Consider the following 19,551-nt stretch of genomic DNA (forward strand, 5'->3'; position numbering starts at 1 on the left):
CACGGGGAGCTGGGGCGGTGGGGAGGTCAAGGCTCACTCCAGCCTGAGACCTTGTCTCAAAAACAGAAAATATACACATGCGAACACGAACACACACACACGAACACACACACACACACACACACACACACACACACACACACGGACAGCTCCAGGTAGGCAGGCAGATTGGGGCCTCTGCCTTCCTGAAGGGTCTGGGCGCACAAGCCGCCTGCAGCTCTGGTCTGCTAAGGGGCTGCCGGTGCTCTGAGCCCAGGGCTCCCGCACACGACCGCAGTCATCGTCGGGCAAGTCCCGTGCGGCTCGCTGGGAAGTGCCCGGCCAGGGTCCAGGCTCCCAGAGGCCCTTTCCCCTTGGGTGGACTTGAGCTGGGCCTGGGAGCCGTGCTTGTTTTGACTGCACTCTGCGTCCCAGCGCGTCCCTCTGTGGACCCCTCTCCTGACCTGTCATACCCCTTGACTGAAACGCCACCCGCACCTTTCAGAGGGCCCCGGCCTGCGCGTCGGTGGACGGTGCTGTTCGAATGTTACGGCTCCGGTTAAGCTTCCAGAGGTGGGAGTGCAGGTGTGGTCTGGGACAGGCTCACAGCCTCTGACTCCGGTCTCGCTGCAGGCTGCGGCCCCCGAAGAAGATAACCGTCCTTGACGTGAGAGTGGGGCCGGGCCGTGTCTACTGGGAGCCGTGCGTCAGGGCTGGTGGCTGGATGTTGGGCAGCCCTGAGGCTGTGCTGGCCCTGTCCCAGGCTCAGCACCAGCACCGTTAACCAAGCCCCGGGGATGCCAGACCCATCGGGAGACAGCACCTGGTGGCAGTGTAGAAGCCACAGTGCAAGCGTCGGGGCTCTGTGGGAGGCTTCTCTGCCTCACAGAAGCCACCATGGGGCCACTCTGAGCACAGGATTGTTCTTGCTCAGGGCTGCTCCCCGCCCCTCCTCCCTGGTTTGACTGAGTTCTAGCCTAACCCAGCCATAAGGACCTTGGCAGGACAGCGGGTGGTCACATCCCAGGAAACTGGAACCAGGGGGAGGGCAGGAGACCCAGAGGGCAGAAGCCACAGCGCCATGTTGTGTTCTGACTCGGGGCTGCAGCTCTGCTGCTGGTGTCCGGGGGTGCAGGGTGATCTGCCTGGTGTCCCAGGATGAGGGGTGATGTGTCCAGTGTCCAGGGTTGTGGGGTCATCTGCCTGAGAGGGACATACTGTGCTCAGCAGGGCTGGGGAGGCCCCATCTGTTGCTCTGGTCACAGACAGGTGGCGGGAGTGGGGGTGCTGGGTGGCCCACCCCTGTGTGGCTTCAGGTTGGTAGGAGTGGGTGGCATGGGACCAAGCAGCTGAGTGTGACCCACCTCCCTCTCCCTCTGCTCCTGCCTACAGGATGGCCCACCTCCATGGAAATGGCCCACAGCCTTGGCACCACCAGCCCCACCTGGCCTCCTCTTGGTGGCCCCAGCCCCGATCCCAGCGCCGCCGAGCTGACCTCACTCTGAGAGCCTGGCCAAGCTGGCAGCATGGAGCCCTCAGCTCCCTAGACTTTGCCAAGGGGCTGCCCCAGACCCCGGTGTGACTCGGCCTCTCCTTTCTGCATGCCCCCTGTGGCCACCAGGCTCCAAGGGGCTGTGGTGACCCTTGATCAAAGAGCACAGTGGACCGTCCCCTGAATCCCCCTTTTCTATGGTTGATATATTTGTAACTGGTACAAGATGAAGGACAGCAGCTTTCCATCCTGAGTTCAGCTCCTCGGTTCCCCAGGGTCTGGTGGGCCAAGCGTCTGGGGCTGGGGCTGCCCACACGTGGCCTGCGCTGGCTACACCCGGTCCCGCAGCAGTGCAGTCACTGCCCAGAGAACTCAGCAGACCTGCACAAGAGAATTTATTGGTGGGTGAAGCACTATCTTCACAGATGTTCGGGGGCGGTGGGGGCTCGAGGCACGCGTGGTCAGTGAAGGAAACAGTGCCTGTCCGCCCAGCCCGCCTGTGTCACCGCGGCAGCCTGGCTGTTGCTGCCTTTTGTCCTCTGCCGTGTTTATGCAGCCTCCATGCCCTCCCTGGTGTGTCTCGGCTGGCGCCTTCAGTGCTCAGAGCTTTGGAGTGCACGGGTGTTGCTCTGGGCAGCTAAAGCATCTCAGCCTAGCACTGGAACTGACTGAGGGGCCGAGGCACAGCCGCTTCCAGCAGCCCTCATCCAGTGGCCTTGTTACGAAGCCCCGCACCTTCTCACCGTGCTGGCTTTGGTGACATCGCCAGGCACCTCCAGTTGCAGGGCTGTCTGTTCGGCAGCGCCCTGTCAAGGAGGACCTGGTGGCCGCCTCGTTCCCCTTTGCTATTGGAATGTCCCCTGCGGTTCTCTTTTTCTTGAGATGGAGTTTCACTTTTGTCGCCCAGGCTGGAGTACAGTGGCATGGTTTCGCTCACTGCAGCCTCCACCTCCCAGGTTCAAGTGGTTGTCCTGCCTCAGACTCCCGAGTAGCTGGGATTACAGGCGCATGCCACCAACCCTGGCTAATTTTTTTGTATTTTTAGTAGAGACAGGGTTTCACCATGTCGGTCTGGCTGGTCTCGAACTCCTGACCTCAGGCAATCCACCCGCCTCGGCCTCCCAAAGTGCTGGGATTACAGGCATGAGCCACTGCGCCTGGCCCCCTTGCAGTTCTCTTTGACGTGTCAGGCTCCCGTGGTGGGACCCGCCCGGGAAGGAGGGAGCCAGCAGCCCACCTGGTGAGTGAGGTCACAGCCGGGAAGGAGGGAGCCAGCAGCCCACCTGGTGAGTGAGGTCACAGCCGGGAGGCTTGGCCTCTGGGCGACCTCGTCCTGTTTTTATTAAGGTAAACCACCTGAGCAGCAGGCAGGTGAAGGGGGTATCTGGCCCTGGTGACCCAGGGATCGAGCCGCCCCAGCAGGGCCCTGGGCCAGGAAGGTATGTGCAGGTCTTCTGGCCCGGGCGGGGAGGTTGCCCTGCAGCCCGGCCTGGGGATCAGATGGCTGTGGGGCAGCTCACTGCCCTCCCTGAGGCTCAGGTGGCTCCGAGCACAAGCTCTGCTTCCTGGGCTCTCAGGGGAGATCCAGCAGTGGTCCCCACACCCAGCTCCCTGTGCACCCAGGCCAGCCCCCCTCCTGCCCTTGTGCACATGCACACACATGCTCTCACGTTCACGCACACATGCTTATGCACAGTCACTTGCACATGCTCATACACACCCTCACACATACACATGCTCCCACGTTCACGCACACATGCTCAGGCACATTTGCACATGCATACACATACGCATATGCTCCCACGTGTGTGTGCACTCAGCCCGGGCATCTCCCCCCGCGCCTCTCCCCAACGCACCACCCCACAGCCCCACCTCTCCTCCCGCTCCGCCAAGGCCCCAGCCTCTGGCTGTCAGTCCTGGTGCCAGGGCTGTGCGTGAAGTTCGGGCTGCAGAATGGCCCGCTGGGACTCATACGTGCTGCCATTTGATGTGCTCAGATGGGCCCGTTTGTTTTTACTGTATATTTATAGTAATAAAATCACGCAGCAATATACTGTCTGTTCCTTCCTCTGGGCACAGCCCTCAGGACAGTGGCTGTTTCCTGACCCGGAGTTGGGCCACTGGGTGGTTGGGTTGGCTCCAACAGCCTGGCAGCTTCATGGCCTCTGCCTGGCTTCCCTCCGGTGTCAGGGCAGTCAGCAAGGTGAGGGCTGAGAACGCTGGCTCTCAGCCAGCCCTGTCTCGGCTTTCCTCTGGTTAGAGGGAAGCCATACCCTCCAGATAGGGCTGTCTCCTGAACAGGTGGTGTGGTAGCCCGGGGCCTGCAGGTGTGAGAGTTGTTGCTCCTGTTCCCATCTTGCTGAGCACCTGGTGTGTTCCAGTGGCAGCAGAACAGCTGAGGCCCGGACCCCAAGCGCCTGCATTCCAGGCAGTGAGACACCCAGCTGCTAATCAGAACCTTGCCAGGTTTGGATGCTATTAGGAAGAAAGGGTGGTGGTGAGACGAAACCTTAAAAGGGACTCAGTGAACTGGGCGGCAGGGAGAGCCTGCGGCTTAAACAGCCCTGAAGGCTGAGGAGGAGCTGGCCTCAGAGTGCTCCATGCGGCAGTAGTGAGCCTGGTGTGTCCCCTGGGGACAGAGCCCCTGGTGGGAGTGAAGGGTGCTGGATAGCTACTGAAGATCTTGTAGAGGGTACTGGAATGTTTTTATTAGGGGGAGTCAGGTTTTTTGGTTTTGTTTTTTGAGGTAGAGTCTTACTGTCACCCAGGCTGGAGTGCAGTGGTGGTGCATCTTTGCTCATTGCAACCTCCATCTAAGGGGGAGTCAGTTTTAAGAACAGGTTTTCGAGCAGAGGGGCAGTGCCACTGCCCTACAGCTGGCATGTGGAGCCCGGATGGCCGGAGCAGGTCTGGCCACCCACGGTTGTGGGCTCCAGGGCTAGAGCCCAGCTCCAGGCCTCTGCACAGCCCCTGCTCCCGTGCCCAGGGAGTGTCCAGTGCACCAGGGCAGCCACCACACCACCGCCTACCACTCCAGGCCCCAGCTCCTTTGCACACAGGTCAAGCTGCCACCATGCCCTTTGACTGAAGACCCTGAGGGTGGAGGGGGTGCCCGTGTTTTGGCCCATCAGTCCCTCAAGAAGGCTGCCACCCATGGGCCCTGCAGCTGCTCTGACAGGCCTGGGTCTGGCCCCATCCCATTGTGGGTGGAGGAGTGTCAGACGGGTGCTTGCACGGGCCAGATCGGCTCCCCTCTACCTCCCAACAGACCCAGCATTTTTATTGGTGTTTGGTGTCAGGGAGGGGCTGGAGCAACGGGAGCCTCCTCTCCAGTGCCCATGCGTCTCAAGGACCCTGGGCTCTGGGTCTCTGGCTTGGCTTGGCTGTCAAGGGGTCAGGCCCTCTTTGGGTGGGAGGACCCTTCCCCTCGCTGCCCTCTCACTTTCTAACATGGTCGCTTACCCTGGAATCGGGGCTTCCCCTGCTGGCTGCAGCTGACCCGTGTGACCATCTTCACTGGTGGCCACAGCAAGAGAGAGAGGTGTCCTCTCTATGGCTTTATTCTTCACATCTGACGACGCCATGGACCTAACAGGTGAGTTTCCAGTGCCTACCCTCTGTCCACCTCTCTCCTGTCTGGCTCCACTCAAGGCAGCTTTCTCTGTGCCTGCGAGCTTGGCCTCACTGCACAGCTCTCCCAGGGCGATGCTCAGCAAATCCGTTTCCCCGGTCGGGAGGAGTGGGCCCTGCTGCTGCTGAGGTGAGCCTCGCCATCGTGGAGTTCCGGGGACCTCATTCTCCCTTGGCTGTTTATGTTTCTGAGCCCCAGAGACTGACTTCTCCAGTACAGATACAGGGTAAGTACCTCAGGCCTTTGTGGAATTGGGGTGGAATCGTGCCTCTGTCACCAACTGCTGGGTGCAATTAGACAAGTTCTGTCCCTGTCTGAGCCCCAAGTTCCTCATCGTAAATTGGGGAAACCCCTCTTCCCTCCCCCTCCTCCGCACAGTACCTGGCACAGGGTGCCCGGATTGGAGGATCCTGGAAAGCGCCAGCCCCGGAATTTAAGTCACTTTCTGTCCAGCAAGCTGAGTCCACGGAGTCCGAGTTTCTGGTCCTCCGCCCTGATCCTGGACTCAGGGACTAGGGTACTCAAGCCCTCCCAGGCCCTGCTCCCGGTGGCGGGACAGCTGTCGTGGGTGGCAGGCGAAGGCCGTCTCCCTCTGGGCTCGGGTGCGGGGCGTCGGCGGAGGGAGATTCCGGGGCGTTGCTGGCTAGCATGGTTGTGCCGAGAGCGCCATTGCGAATGGGCGGGGCCAGCGGGCCGGGTCAGGCCCCGGGGAGAAACGGGTGAGCGCAAGGGGATCGGCGGTATCCAGGGTAGAAAAACCGCAGGGATTTTCGGGTGTCAGCTTTGGGGCGCCCAGGGAGACGTTTGTCGCCTACAGTGTCAACCTTGACCCAACTATGGCACCGAGCAGTCGACCTAGTGCTCCTGTCGGAGGCGGGTCTGCCGCTCGGGGTGCGCGGCTATTGGGTGACGGCTGGGCGGGGCCGCCGCCCGGGGTGTGCGACTATTGGGTGACGGCTGACGCGCGCCGCCTTCCTTTGCACACCGCCCCCTGCGCTTCTCAACTACGCGCCGCGACGCTGCGGGGGGCTCGGCCCTGGGCCACGCCGGCGATTGGCGTGGGGGCGGGACCCGGGGGCGCGGCCGTCGGCGGATTGGTAGAGTGCAGCGGGGGCGGGCTCGCGCATGCTCTTAAGTGGCAGCGGCGGGGACGGGGTCAGTGCCAAGATGTCGACCGCGGCGGTTCCGGAGCTGAAGCAGATCAGCCGGGTAGAGGCGATGCGTCTGGGGCCCGGCTGGAGCCACTCGTGCCACGCCATGCTGTACGCCGCCAACCCCGGGCAGCTCTTCGGCCGCATCCCCATGCGCTTCTCGGTGCTGGTGAGAACGGGCGCGGGTCCAGGCGTGGGCGCGGGCCGGGCTGGGAGCGTCCGTCATTCCGGCGCCGGTGACCCGCGTTCCCGTGATCCGCGCTCCCTTGCAGATGCAGATGCGCTTCGACGGGCTGCTGGGCTTCCCCGGGGGCTTCGTGGACCGGCGCTTCTGGTCGCTGGAGGACGGCCTGAACCGGGTGTTGGGCCTGGGCCTGGGCTGCTTGCGCCTCACCGAGGCCGACTACCTGAGCTCGCACCTGACCGAGGGCCCGCACCGCGTCGTGGCGCACCTGTACGCGCGGCAGCTGACGCTGGAGCAGCTGCACGCCGTGGAGATCAGCGCGGTGCACTCGCGCGACCACGGCCTGGAGGTGGGGCCTCCGCCCGGGCCCCGCCCCCCGCCCCGGGGTTTGGCTCTGGCCCCGTGGAAGGCACCGATGGGTAACACGTCCCCTGAGGGTCCCCTGGCCGGGCTGGGTCGGGTGTCGCTGTCTCCAGCAACGGGGTGGGGAGAGGGGTTTGGGGCTAGGGGGTCGGGAAAGGAGGGGTGGGGGTGGGGGCCGGGGCTGGGGCTCCCTCAGGGCTGTGTTACATCTGCCTTGCTGCCTGCCATTGCCAATCCTGGGAGTGGGGAGTGGTGGGATCGGTGGGGAGGAGGGGATGTGGGAGCGGGGCCTGCTTGGGGAGTTGGCAAACGAGCACAGAGGGGGTCGTTAAAAGTTGGGAACCTCATGGGGGCGTGAAGGCTCTTTGGATTTGTGTGTTGTAGTCTGGAAGGGTTGGACTCGGGGTGTTCAGGCTTCGCTGGGTGGGCAGGGAGCATGGGGTGTGGACCCTCGGGTGTGGTCCAGGTACCAGCCAGGAGTGCATGGGGTGAGTCTCCACACTTGCTTGAGAAGGGGGCTGTACTGCTCCGAGGGAGCTGGCTGGCTTCTGCCAGGCCCTGCTTGGGTCTCCCATTAAGTCCTTAGCAAAGCTGGCTGTTGATGCCCTGGCCTCCTAGCTTCCAGGCCCCTCCTGCCAGGGGTGCCATCTCGTGGTGGGCCTGGCCCCAAGCCCTCCTTCCTGTCCGTGCAGGTTCTGGGCCTCGTGCGGGTCCCGCTGTACACCCAGAAGGATCGTGTCGGAGGCTTCCCCAACTTCCTGAGCAACGCCTTTGTGAGCACGGCCAAGTGCCAGCTCCTCTTTGCCCTCAAGGTGCTCAACATGATGCCCGAGGAGAAGCTGGCTGAGGCCCTGGCTGCGGCCACCGAGAAGCAGAAGAAGGCCCTGGAGAAGCTGCTCCCGGCCTCCTCCTGAGGGCGGCCTGGTCTGCTGGCACCCTCCCCTAGGCTAGAAGGCTGGGAATTCCTGCCAAGTGTGGTTTCTAGAGTGTTTGTACCCTGCTTCTGACTGTCTGGGGCGAGTGGGCCTCCTGTCACGTCCACTGTCCCAAGCAGTCACTAGGTAGTGGCCAGGCCCACTGGGACCCAGCCCATCCTCTTAGGCTGGGCAGGGTGGTCTGGGCACCCTGGGTCTGCCTCTCCAGCTTCGGGATGCTTTCATTCTGGGGGCTCAGACCCTCATTTGTGTGCATCTCATTGCGGCTGATGGAGGCCCAGGTAGTGCCTGATTGTCCCACGGGGGAGGTGCACAGTTCTTGGACCACTCAGAAGACAGGATATGTGGGTGGAGGATGCCTTGTCTAGGTTAGTTCGTTCCTTCCTGAGCCAGCCCAGGGCCTAGGGGAGAGCCAGCTTGGGGTAGGAAGTTAATACTGTTAATTTTGTTTGTTGTTGGATTTACTTTGCTAAATTTTCTCTTTCACCACGTGTGAACTGTGGGTGAGGTTTCATGGTAGCTTTGCCCCATGTGGCTTGATTCCCAGGGACAGTCAGGGCCTTGGGGGCCCAACTATATATGGATCTGTGGCAAGAGAAGAAGACAATAAAGTCGCTCCTCAGCTGCTCTGTGTTTTGGTTCTGGATGGAGGCCCTAGGCTGGGCCCAGGAGAGGGGTTCCCAGCATGTGCGCTGGGCACAGCCGGGTTGGGGCTTCTGGGCCCAGACCTTCAAGGTAGACTCCCGGTCCTGATCCCGGCGGCCCTGGTTCCACCTGGGCTGACCTGCTTTGCTCTGAAAACCCACCCGTCCCCACTGTCTGTCTGTAAGCAGCTCCAGGGGACAGCCTCAAGTTAAGGCTTACTGTGCAGAAAGAAACAGAGCCATCATCACCTGTGGCGGCCTACAGCCTCATGTCTAGAAAGACTCCAGTGGTACCCTCGGGAAAATGTTCACAGCCCATGCCTGGGAGGGAGGCAGTGTTCCATGTGCACGCGGTGTGTCGGGGGAGGCCCTGTGTTATGCGGGCTGGGAACGGGCTTGGCTCTCGAAGCCTTGTCTTCAGTCAGTCACGTGGGCTCCAGGAGCAAAGGCGCCACATGGGCCAGTACCCCATGTCATGTAACCAGAACTGAGACCTTCACTAGCTGATCTTAAATTTTATTTTCCAACAAATGGTGTTTTCCAGGTGCCCTGTCCTCACCCCTAAGGTTGAACCTCAGTTGGCACCCGTGTGTATGGGCACACTTCCCCCAGGGCCCTGCCTGGTCGGGGCCAGGGCAGCCCATGTATTCTGGCCTCACCGCCAGGCTTGGGGCGAGTTCCTCATCCCGCCTCAGTGCTGGCCCAAGCTGCCCAGCCAGGGCCGCAGCTCCCAGCTTGCCTCTCTCTGTCTGCCGGCTGCTCCCGGGGCCTGATCCTCTGGCCCTGCCTGGGCCCGCGCTGCACATGGCAGCCACCTGCTCACTGCCTTCCTCACTCCCTGGCACACAGCTTCAGGGTGGACCAATCACCCAACGTCAGATTCTGAAAGAAAAAGCCCTGGTGAGAAGCGAGGTGACAGGTGGGTGTGTAGGCGCACCTGCAGCTGCCCAGACAGGCCCTGCTGCTCCCGCTGTGTGGGCTCCAGGCTGCCAGATACTCACCGGCCAAGGGCTAGGGCTCCCGCCACTTCTTCCCGTTCAGCACCTGCAGCTTCTCCAGGCTCTGGGTCACTGAGCACAGTGCTTGTCCTGAGGATGTGACCAGATACCATGCTTGGCAAGTCTGGGTGGCAGGCTCAGGGCACTAGGAGTGATGACCTTGAGCCTCTCAGGCCCAGGCTCACTGGGGCTGAGTGGTGCTGCCCAGGGCTCTGAGCTTCAGGTTGTGTCCTGCTCCTTAGCCATCATGGCTCGGGCCCCAAGGGCAGCCTTGGGGTAGGAGGACTCAAACCTGCTTTCCCTGGAAAGGGGCCCCTCTGCCTCCCTCAGAAACAAAAGGGGTTCTCAGTCTTCAGTGAAGTCTGGCCCCGGAGACTCACCCATCTCATGAACACGGTCCTCCAGGGCTCCTGAGAGCTCGGGGAGGCTCATGGCCTGCAGGGACACTTGCTGGCCCTTGGATTCTGCGATGCAGGGACTGAGTAAGCTGGGGATCTGTGTCTCCACAGGCCCTGCCTCTTTATCCTGAGCCCATGCAGGCAGGAGACCCTCCTTGGATCAGAACCTCCCTCCCTGCCTGCCTGCCCCTGTCGAAGCGACCTCCGAGGGCCAAGGCTGGGGAGCCCTTCCTCCCATGGGCTGAGGAAAATACCAAGCCTGCTCAGCCCCACAGGAGAATACAATTTGTGCCGGTGGGGGCCAGGGTCTGGGCCCTGGCTGGAGGCTGCAGAAGTCACTGGAGGTGTCAGCACAGCACAGCCAGTCACGGCACAGGGTCTTTCCAGTGCCTCCCACCGCTGGGTTAGTTTTCCTGTCACAGGTGAGGAAGTGGGCTTTCATCCCCAGGGTCCCCTCTCCCTGGACTCTGGGGTCATGTGCACACAGGGACCCGGGAGAGTGGCTGTTGGTCTGAGAACCAGACCAAGCCCACTGGGTCAAACCCGGCTCTAGGGCTCCCTGCCTTCCCCTCTGACCAGTGTGGAGCCAGGTCACGGTTCTTACCAGCCGGCGAGAGGGCTGGGCCAAGGGGGGCTGCACCAGGGGGCTGGTCCCGCCTCACTCGGGCTGACAGCTCAGCTTGACAGGCTCTGCCAGACACAGGAACAAGTGCTGGTGAGGGCAGAGGCCTGAAATGCAGAGCCCCCAACTCAGACCTTCAAGGGTCTGACAGCTGCCCTGTCTGTCCCTGCAGCTGGCCTTTGAGGGCTGGGCCAGTGCCACATGAAGCTGCACTAATGAGCAGGAGGGAAACCCGTGCAGATTCCCAGCCCCAAGTGCTGCCTGGGTCTGCCTGCAGGAAGCAAAGGCCTGGATGAAATAGAGGTGGGGTGGCCCCGGGCCCTGAAATCCACCTCTCAGTTACAAAGTCAGGGAGAAAGAATGCCAGGGGTGACCACCGGAGACCCAGCCCAGGGCAGCTCAGAGCCACTCACCGCAGCTGGTCCAGGACAAGGGCAGCATCCCGGGCTAGGGCCCACGTCTCCCGAAGCTGGGCCTGGATATCCTCACGGGCGCGGTCCTGCTCCAGCAGGCAGCTCTCCACCACGGCCCGCAGCTCCTGCTCCTGGCACACCTGGCCCCGAATGGCCTCTACCTCCTCGCAGCGCTGCAGGGGGCATGGGGGCATGGAGGTGCCTGTGCAAGCCAGCCCTGTCCTCTGTGTGGAACCACTCCACACAGCGCTCGCCTTTTCTGTCAAGAGCTGGGGCCAACTCCAGGGTGCCACCCCGCCCTCCAGCCATAGCCACTCACCTTGTGCAGCTGGATGGCAAGCTCCTGCATCTCAGCCTCTAGCCGGTCGGCATAGGCCAGCTCCAGGGCGTCCCCAGGCGGGCGGGCACTGCTGTGCCAACGGGCGATGGCGGACGTCATCTTCCTCTTGGGCCCAAACAGCCTGCAGCGGGGAACGCGACCACGGCATGCCTCAGCCTCCCAAGGGAACTTACGTGGGCAGGAAGTTTGCCCCAACCCCAGGCTGAGGGCCAGAGCAGCCCCTCTGGACGCACGTGATGCCAATTTCCTTCAGGTCGCTCTCGGTGAGGGTCAGAAAGATGCGGAGGTCCACGTCCTGCTCCTCAAACACCTGCAGGTACTTCAGACAGCCAATCTGCTCCAGCAGCGCGGCCAGGTCCTGGCGGGCACAGGGGACGGGTTTGGGGAGGTAGTGACCTACAACGAAGCAGAGCCATTTTCCTCTGCTCGGAGCCGCACCACTTCCCCCAGCTCAACACCAAGATGGTGCCTTGTGTGCTGGTGCAGCAGCCAGGCTGTCCCCTCCTACTCCGGTGCCCCAGACAGGGCTGGGTGTCACAGCAGGCGCATCCTCACACTATGGTCATCCACCTGGGGCACTGTGTGTCCATGACCAGACACTGGCCTCCTCATCCTAGGCTTAGTTCTGTGAAGGGGCGATGGAGCTGCTGATCTGGAAGAGGCTTTGCGCGCGGAGAATGTTCCTCTCTCGTGCAAGAGTCTCAGTGTCGGACGTTCCAACTTGTCTAAGCACAGTTGTTCTCCAAGTTCACCTGTCCGAGTTCACTGAGCTCCCTGGATACAAGATCCATGTTTCTGATCCACTTGGGATGGTCAGGCTGTTTCTTACCCGTTGTTTCTGCTCTTCTCTCCTTCTGGAACGTCATCAGTGTACTTAAGGGACTCACAGGTTTCTCTTCATTTTTTTTTTCACTCATTCTCTGTTCCTCAGGCAAAGTACCAGGTGACCTGTGTTCACAAGTTTTCTGATTCTCCTGCCTGCTCAAATCTGCTGTTGAGCCCATCTAGTGATATTTTCATTTACTTTTCAACTCCAGAAATCCTACTTTTGAAAGTTTATTGTTGCGTTTAATGGAGGAACAAATTTTCGAAGGTTATTACTCTGCCATTTTCCTCAAACTATTTTCTGAGAAAAACATACTTAGGACACCGCCCTGACCGGACCCCACTCAGGGCATGCTGACGAGCCTGAGATAGGCACCTACACTGAGCCAGGGCTGCAAGGAGAAGCCAGCATATCCAAGGCTTTACTCAGCAGCAAAACCAGTGCCTCAAAAAATAACCAGCCAGGCCAGGTGCGGTGGCTCACGCCTGTAATCCCAGCACTTTGGGAGGCCGAGGTGGGCAGATCACAAGGGTCAAGAGTTTGAGACCAGCCTGGCCAACATAGTGAAACCCCATGTCTACCAAAAACAAAAAATTAGCTGAGCGTGGTGGCGGCTGCCTGTAATCCCAGCTACTTGGGAGGCTGAGGCAGGAGAATCAATTGAACCTGGGAGGCAGAGGTGGCAGTGAGCTGATATCGCGACACTGCACTCCAACCCGGAGGACAGCACAAGACTCCACCTCAAAAAAACAAAAAACAAATAGCCAGATCTTCCCTCTGCCTCTCCTCTCTGTGCCTCTTCTGCCCGCACAAGGCAGAACACAACAGACACAGGTGAGATAGCTGAGCTGCGAACCACACCTGTGTCCTGTAGGTAATGTGCGGTCAGACGGACCACAGGGAGGATGAGCATGCTGGCCACTGTAACGGTCACTGAGCACAAGCCGAGTGTGATCACTGTCTCTGCTTCTACCACATCCTGTCACTGACTCCTGCAGGCAGCTCTCAGGCCAGATGTGTTTTTCTTCTCCCCAGGCTCAGGGAGGCCAACTCCAGTATGGAAAGCAGGGACACAGGTCCTTCCCGTGGCGAGGAATGGAGTGCAAGTCCTGCAGCTGAGCCACCAGCCACGGAGCCGGCTGTGAGCCTGTGGAGGCTGTCAGGCCACAGGGAGGCCACTGCCATTCTGTTCTCCCAGCAGCAGCTGGCACGTCATATACACAACACATGCCTCATACTCAGAGAAAGTGCCATCTCTTGAGTGGAACCGCCAGTCTCACAAGTGGTCTTACCTGGGGTCCTGAGTAAGGTGCCCTCTGAGTCTGGGGCCTGGACTCAGGGGGAAAGGCTTCCTTGTCAGTCCCAGGGCAGGGCAGCCACTGGCTGTCAGGATTCTTGGTCTTCATGTAACTTTTAGCTTGTCTGCGAACTGAACTTTTACAGGCGTGATCCGAGTCCTGCAGCAAGAGGCACGTATTTGAAGGAGCACGCAGGTTGATTCGAGAGCCTTCCTGAATGCCCCACCTGCCACACAGGGGCCTCCAGTGCCATTCACTGTAGTCTGAGAACCCAGGCCCTGTCCATGGCACATCCCAGCCCAGAACACACAAGAAGCACATGCTTCTTACACATGTGCTCACCTTAAAGTGACTGGGGGATGTTAGGCACCCTCACCATGCCAGGGACCGGCTATGGGGGACCAAGAAAGAGAGTCCGCACCTCGTTGCTCTCCACAGAAGCTTCGCTGCTGAGCCCCTGCACTCTGGCCAGGCCATCGCTGCTGCTGCTGCTCCTGACGGCCCCCAGGTTGGCACAGAAAGCATGTCCCTCTGAGGGCGGGAAGACAGGGCGTCCGCCTGCAGGCCTCACCAAGGTATGCCCTGGGTCCAGGCTAAGCTGCCTCAGCCAAGGCATTCCTTGGCGCCTGCGGCGGCTGATTTCTTTTGTTTCAGGCTGCCTGCCTGTCCTAAACCCTCCCCTCTATACAGACTGGCAGGGCTTCTGTCTTTTTGTTCACTGCTAAATCCCAAGCACCTGGAGCAATGCTTGGCCCAAGGTGGGCACTCTGTCACCAGCTGCTGCACAGAGCTGTGATTCTTACAGACATTCCTAGTGGAGCGTGTCCTGAAAGCCTCAGTGGGCTCCCAAGCAAGGGGCTCAACCTGTTGGTGTGGAATGACTCCCCTAAGCTGCACGGGGCTGCTGGACCAGAAGCTTTTCCCTTTCCTCACAAGAACCAGGGCCGTCCACATCTGGCCCTTTCTTGTCCTCTGCTGGATGGCTGTGCCCCAGTGCCAGGCCAGGGGGGTAGGTAAGATGGGCACACAGGAGCTCCACGACCTGCCTGAGCCGCAGGCTGAACGGGGTGGGGCACACGTACCCCGACTGCTGCTGCTGCTGCTGCTTTCTATGTCCCGCTCGTTGATGGGGGAGGTGACATCCCGGCAGCAGAGGCCCTCTTCTTCCAGGGGGTTCTCACCACTGCTGTTGAAGGTGACATAGCCACGGAGAGGCGCCTGCTCTGTGTACAGAATGGGGGCCATAAGCCCAGGGAACTCCAAAGTGAAGCTGCTTCTGGTTCCAGATGCCCCGACCTCCTCAGAGGCCAAGACCCAGGATGGAGGCAGGTGACTTCCCAGCCATCACCTCATCCACTTGCCCCTGCAACCCAGCATGGCTGTATCTGTGGTGTGTGGTGGGAAAGATACTCTGGGTTAGTCAGTGGTTCAGGTAAATGCCTGGTGGGGTCAGGGGTGGCAGCTGGGTCAAGCCTGGGACATCTCCATTGCACCACAGGACCTCTTTTTCAAGGGGAAAACGTACGAAATGGTAAGCTCTGTTTACAGATGCCTGACCAGATACTTCTTTTAGCAGGAAGTATCTAATGACCTCACATAAATGCCTGCTGACTGGGCATCTTTATGTTTATGTGATCTTTTTTAACCATAGGCCCTTACAGGCTGGCCGCCTCAGGCCAGTCACCTGCAGTGAGAAAGAGATCTGGCTAAGCAGGAAGGAAAAAGGCCTTGGGCTAAAAATTAACAGCAATAAGATGAAATTACCTAACTCCACCTCCCCCTAAAACCAAGCGGAAAAAGGCATGCATACCAGGCAGTTTCACTCCAGTTTTGCCCCTGCCCCTTCTCCAAAGAAAGCACATTTATTCACATCAAAAGACTGACTTGACCAGGCATGGTGGCACATGCTTGTGGTCCCAGCTATGCGGGAGGCTGAGACAGGAGGATCACTTGAGCCCAAAATTCAAGCCTGCAGTGAGCTATGATCATGCCTAGGTGACAGTGAAACCCTGTCTCAGAAAAACCCAAAAGACTGGTTGGTAGGACCATGGGGAACTTAACTTCTTTACATATTTTCCTAGTTATAGAGAAGTTTTTACAATCAGCACATGCTATTTATCATTCCCCCCAAATTTTTTTGAGACAGGCTCTTGCTCTATTATCCAGACTGGAGTGTAGTTGCACCATCATGGCTCACTGGATCCTCGATCTCCTGGGCCCAAGCAATCCTTCCACCTCAGCCTCAAGTAGCTGGGGCTACAGGTATGGGCCAGCATATCTGGCTAATGTTCAAAATTTTTTGTAGAGATAGGGTCTTCCTACATTTTCCAGACTGGTCTCACAACTCCTGGGCCCAAACAATCCTCCTGCCTGAGCCTCCCAAGGTGCTGGGATTACAGGCATGAGCCACTGTACCTAGCCCCGCAATTTTTTTTTGAGACAGAGTCTCGCTCTGTTGCCAGGCTGGAGTACAGTGACAAGATCTCAGCTCACTGCAACCTCCACCTCCCGGGTTCAAATGATTCTTCAGCCTCAGCCTCCTGAGTAGCTGGGATTACAGGCGTGTGCCACCATGCCCACCTAATTTTTGTATTTTATAGTAGACACGGGGTCTCACCGTGTTGGCCAGGATAGTCTCAATCTCTTGACCTCATGATCCACCCACCTTGGCCTCCCAAAGTACCAGGATTACATGCCTGAGCCACTGTGTCCAGTCCCCAATTTTTTAAATTACTGGCAAAGACAATATATGCACTTAGGGAAAATTTAAATTTCATAAGGTATGAGAGGAAAAAACAAAAATCCCCTGAAATGCCACACCTGAGACCACTACCATCATCACTGCTCTGTGGATATGTAAAAAGAACTGCACACAGACAGCTTCAGATATGTATTATTTTGATAAAGCATCTGTTGTATGGCTATATAGATTAATTACCACCCCAGCCCCAGGATGAAAACCCTCCTTCCTCCCCGCACCATACCTCAGGCTGTAGCAGGTGCCCAAGATCCTTCAGAAGGAAGAGACTCTGCTGCTCAGAATGACCAGCCCAGTGTCCCAGAGCCAGTGCTTACAGCTCAGTGGCTGGAACACAGGTGGGCCCTCTTGCTGTGGTGAGAGGTGGCCAGCAGCTGGAGAGAGGCCTTCCCAGTGGCCCAGTCAACCGCCCCTCCCAGGACGATGGGAGAAGGTAGGTCCCCAGTTCCCAACCCAGCACCCAGGCTTGGGAAGACAGATGTCTGCACATCTGCTTCTTCCTGCAGTCTTAGAAGGGAATCCAGTGATTCATGTACCCTTGGCTGAAACACTGTCTATTCTCACTGCGAAAGTCAGACTATTCCAAGTACTAGCCTCAAAGAGGCCTGGCTCCTGCAAGGGACCAGCCACCAGGCCTGTGAGAACAGCAGCCTTGGCCTGGCCATGGGTGGGTGACAGCCATCAAAAGAAGACACAACTCAAAGCTCAGTCTGAGCTCAGCAAGAGAGAGAGGGTACCAAACCCAATTCACCTAAAAACAGCCCCCAGCACTCCCCAAGAGCAAAACTCTCAACACTATGGGGCTGACAACCTGAGAATAAACTTGAGATCTGAAAACCTGAAGGCTAGGATTCTTTACCACCAAGTGCACCCTCTCTCAGGAGGGTCTGAGCTCAGCTCCATCACCCTGAGAAAACAGCTGGGCCTGCCTGCCCTTAGCCTCCTGCCCCTGAGAGCATACATGACCCAGCTGGTATGGGTAGGGCAGGGAAGTGGAACTTCACACTTTGCACCCTCCCTGTATGAGCCAACCCACCTATGCGATGAATGAAATCTGACCTGAGCTACATTTCTACTGCAGGACAGAGAGATTTATTCCTAAATTTAACCAATGAAAAGGGAAGTCAAGGAGCAAAAAACCAGAATGAGCTCATAACCAATGCATTTCCATCACTGGACTCGATCCTGATTCTCCCTAAGCAAGAAAGCCTGGGCCACTTGTCCTGCTGCCACCTGAGGTCCAGGGACCCATGTTTCAGGAGCCTAAGAGCTATTCCATTCTTGCCAACACAGAATCTTCGTATGCAGTAACAGAGAGAGATGCAGGCCACTCACCATAGCGACACCGTGGGGCCCTGCCCCCGAGGCCAATGCCTGTGATCCTGGCCAGCGCTCTCGGCCCTTCATGGATGCTGACACCCTTCTTCCGGCACGGCCTCTGTCTCTGAGGAGCAGGGCAGGACTCATCAGAAGAACTTAGATCTTCATATTTTTCTGTAGGTCAAACACCAAGATTAAGACAGTCTGTTCAGTGATGGACTCATTTACTAATCCTTAGAGTAAACTGAAAGAAAGTAACTATCACAGGTTTTGTTAAATTAAGGAGAGGATATCTGCCAGGACATCGCTTTTGGGAAATGCCCACATAGGCCGGGGTGCTGCTCCAGTGGGCCACAGGCAGCTGCAAAGTTAGTGAGAACAGGGAGCTTAATTTTTTTTCTTGAGAGACAGTCTCATTCTGTCCCCCAGGATGAAGTGCAGTGGTGCGATCTCAGCTCACTGCAACCTCCGCCTCCTGGGTTCAAACAATTCTCATGCCTCAGCCTCCCAAGTAGCTAGGGTTACAGGTGCACGCCACCATGCACAGCTAATTTTTTTTCTTCTTTTTTTAGTAGAGATGGGCTTTCGCCATGTTGGTCAGGCTGGTCTCAAAGTCCTGACCTCAGGTGATCTGCCCCGCGGGCCTCCTAAAGTGCTAGGATTACAGGTTTAAGCCACCGAGTCCAGTGAGGAGTTTCATTCTTATCTCTTTGTCGGGGTTTGCAAATTCATAAAAAGCCTGTACTGTTCATAATCAGAAATAAATTTTGTTCTAAGTTGAAGGAATAACTAAAATTAATCTCTTCATTAAAATGTGGTAATACCAGTCACAACTTCTTTTTTGTCCGGATCCCTTCCTTTGGAAACAACTTAAGGAATTCTGTATTTTCTAAAGCAAGGCATATGTTTGCTATGATTATTAACTCTTTCATATCACTACCTAGTCTGACCTTTCAGAGCTCAACCCAGAGCTTTTACTATTTTGAAGCTTTTCAGTTTTTCATATTTGATTCATATAAGGCTCTGATCCAATTCTACTTTTAAGAGATGTGAGACCGGGTGCGGTGGCTCATGCCTGTAATCCCAGCACTTTGGGAGGCCAAGGCGGGTGGATCACGAGGTTAGGAGTTTTTGTTGTTTTTGTTTTTTAAAGATGGGCTTTCACTATATTGGTCAGGCTGGTCTCGAACTCCTGACCTCAGGTGATCCGCCCACCTCAGCCTCCCAAGTGGCTTACAGGCTTGAGCCACCGCACCTGGCTTGAGGTTAGGAGTTCAAGACCAGCCTGGCCAAGATGCTGAAATCCCATCTATACTAAAAATATAAAAATTAGCCAGACATGGTGGCAGGCACTTATAATCCCAGCTACTTGGGAGGCTGACACAGGGAAATGCATGAACCCAGGAGGCGGACCCAGCAGTGAGCCAAGATGGCGCCATTGCACTCCAGCCTGGGCAACAGAGCAAGACTCCCTCTCAAAAAAAAAAAAAAAAAAAAGAACAAGAGTGGTATATAGGAGGAAATGAGATCTCCTTGTAGACTTGTAAACTGGGGTGGAGATGCAGGGAGAGGTCCTTTGTGTTACCATTTTACCACCTGAGAAATTTTTATTATGAAACAATCCCTGTGCCAGGGAAGGAGCTGGGCTGAGCCTGACCCTGAGAAAGAAGCTGCTCACTCGGGACAACTCGGGGTAGGTGGGAGAGGCTCAGGCCCTGAACCTCGGCCACTCTGCTCTTCCCCATGAAAAGGCTCACACTCTGCGAGTGAGCTAGCCATGCGGACATATGCCCTTTCACATTCAAAGATCTACAGCACCCCAGGGAGACTGTGCTTCCATCCAAGCTGAAGGGGAGGGAGCTGTAAGACAGTAAACGTACAGAGGCAGCTGTGTGAATCCGAGCACTCAACATGCCCTCAAAATGACTTAAAAAAGAGCAGGCAGATGGAGATCACAAAAAAGCCAGGGCTGCAATCCTGCTATCAAAGTAGAATTCAGACCAAAAAGCATTACATGTGACACAGAAGGACACTTTTTTTTTTGAGATGGAGTCTCACTCTGTCACCCAGGCTAGAGTACAGTAGCACGATCTTGGCTCATTGTAACCTCCAGGTTCAAGCAATTCTCCTGCCTCAGCCTCTTGAGCAGCTGAGATTACAGGCATGTGCCACAACACCTGGCTAATTTTTTTTTTTTTT

At 57.7% G+C, this 19,551-nt stretch overlaps 3 protein-coding genes and 1 long non-coding RNA gene across 20 annotated transcripts in view; 2 read left to right on the forward strand and 2 right to left on the reverse strand.

Annotated features, from left to right (window-relative positions):
- MGRN1 (mahogunin ring finger 1) overlaps positions 1-3,520 on the forward strand; it is a 61,572-nt gene extending 58,052 nt beyond the window's left edge. For 3 of the 7 annotated variants that reach the window (XM_017505992.2, XM_017505994.2, XM_037730470.1), the window contains one exon: positions 1,372-2,429. In XM_017505992.2, the coding sequence (XP_017361481.1) occupies positions 1,372-1,484 (113 nt within the window). In that variant the 3' untranslated portion in view covers positions 1,485-2,429. Of the gene's footprint in view, positions 1-1,371; positions 2,721-2,766 lie in introns of those variants that run through there. The other 4 variants (XM_017505996.2, XM_017505998.2, XM_017506000.2 and 1 more) reach the window with 2 other exon arrangements.
- LOC119467890 lies at positions 3,450-6,107 on the reverse strand. Its single transcript, XR_005196525.1, has 2 exons — positions 6,047-6,107; positions 3,450-6,001 (listed from the first exon to the last, which is right to left on the reverse strand). It is a non-coding gene; the product is annotated as an uncharacterized LOC119467890 (long non-coding RNA).
- On the forward strand, positions 6,106-8,364 carry NUDT16L1 (nudix hydrolase 16 like 1). Of its 3 annotated transcripts, none has more exons than XM_017506007.2 (3): positions 6,106-6,422; positions 6,526-6,856; positions 7,493-8,364. In XM_017506007.2, the coding sequence occupies exons 1-3, from the start codon at positions 6,228-6,230 to the stop codon at positions 7,645-7,647; spliced, it is 681 nt and encodes a 226-aa protein (XP_017361496.1). In that variant the 5' UTR covers positions 6,106-6,227; the 3' UTR covers positions 7,648-8,364. The 3 variants fall into 3 exon arrangements, with proteins under 3 accessions (XP_017361496.1, XP_017361497.1, XP_037586399.1); XM_017506008.2 differs by having other exon boundaries at positions 6,526-6,786; XM_037730471.1 differs by lacking the exon at positions 6,526-6,856 and having other exon boundaries at positions 6,217-6,422.
- A 510-nt stretch (positions 8,365-8,874) lies between these two features.
- Positions 8,875-19,551, reverse strand: part of ANKS3 (ankyrin repeat and sterile alpha motif domain containing 3) — a 38,880-nt gene continuing 28,203 nt past the window's right edge. For 3 of the 9 annotated variants that reach the window (XM_017505987.2, XM_017505982.2, XM_017505989.2), the window contains 11 exons: positions 17,368-17,526; positions 14,357-14,497; positions 13,696-13,805; positions 13,269-13,433; positions 11,384-11,508; positions 11,130-11,271; positions 10,811-10,983; positions 10,380-10,465; positions 9,758-9,841; positions 9,381-9,467; positions 8,875-9,261 (listed from right to left, as the gene is read on the reverse strand). In XM_017505987.2, the coding sequence (XP_017361476.1) occupies positions 9,391-9,467; positions 9,758-9,841; positions 10,380-10,465; positions 10,811-10,983; positions 11,130-11,271; positions 11,384-11,508; positions 13,269-13,433; positions 13,696-13,805; positions 14,357-14,497; positions 17,368-17,526 (1,262 nt within the window). In that variant the 3' untranslated portion in view covers positions 8,875-9,261; positions 9,381-9,390. Of the gene's footprint in view, positions 9,262-9,380; positions 9,468-9,757; positions 9,842-10,379; positions 10,505-10,810; positions 10,984-11,129; positions 11,272-11,383; positions 11,509-13,268; positions 13,434-13,695; positions 13,833-14,356; positions 14,498-17,367; positions 17,527-19,551 lie in introns of all 9 variants that reach the window. The other 6 variants (XM_017505983.2, XM_017505978.2, XM_017505985.2 and 3 more) reach the window with 4 other exon arrangements.

Source organism: Cebus imitator, unplaced genomic scaffold, assembly GCF_001604975.1.
Source record: "Cebus imitator isolate Cc_AM_T3 unplaced genomic scaffold, Cebus_imitator-1.0 Scaffold346, whole genome shotgun sequence".
Lineage (NCBI taxonomy): Eukaryota > Metazoa > Chordata > Mammalia > Primates > Cebidae > Cebus > Cebus imitator.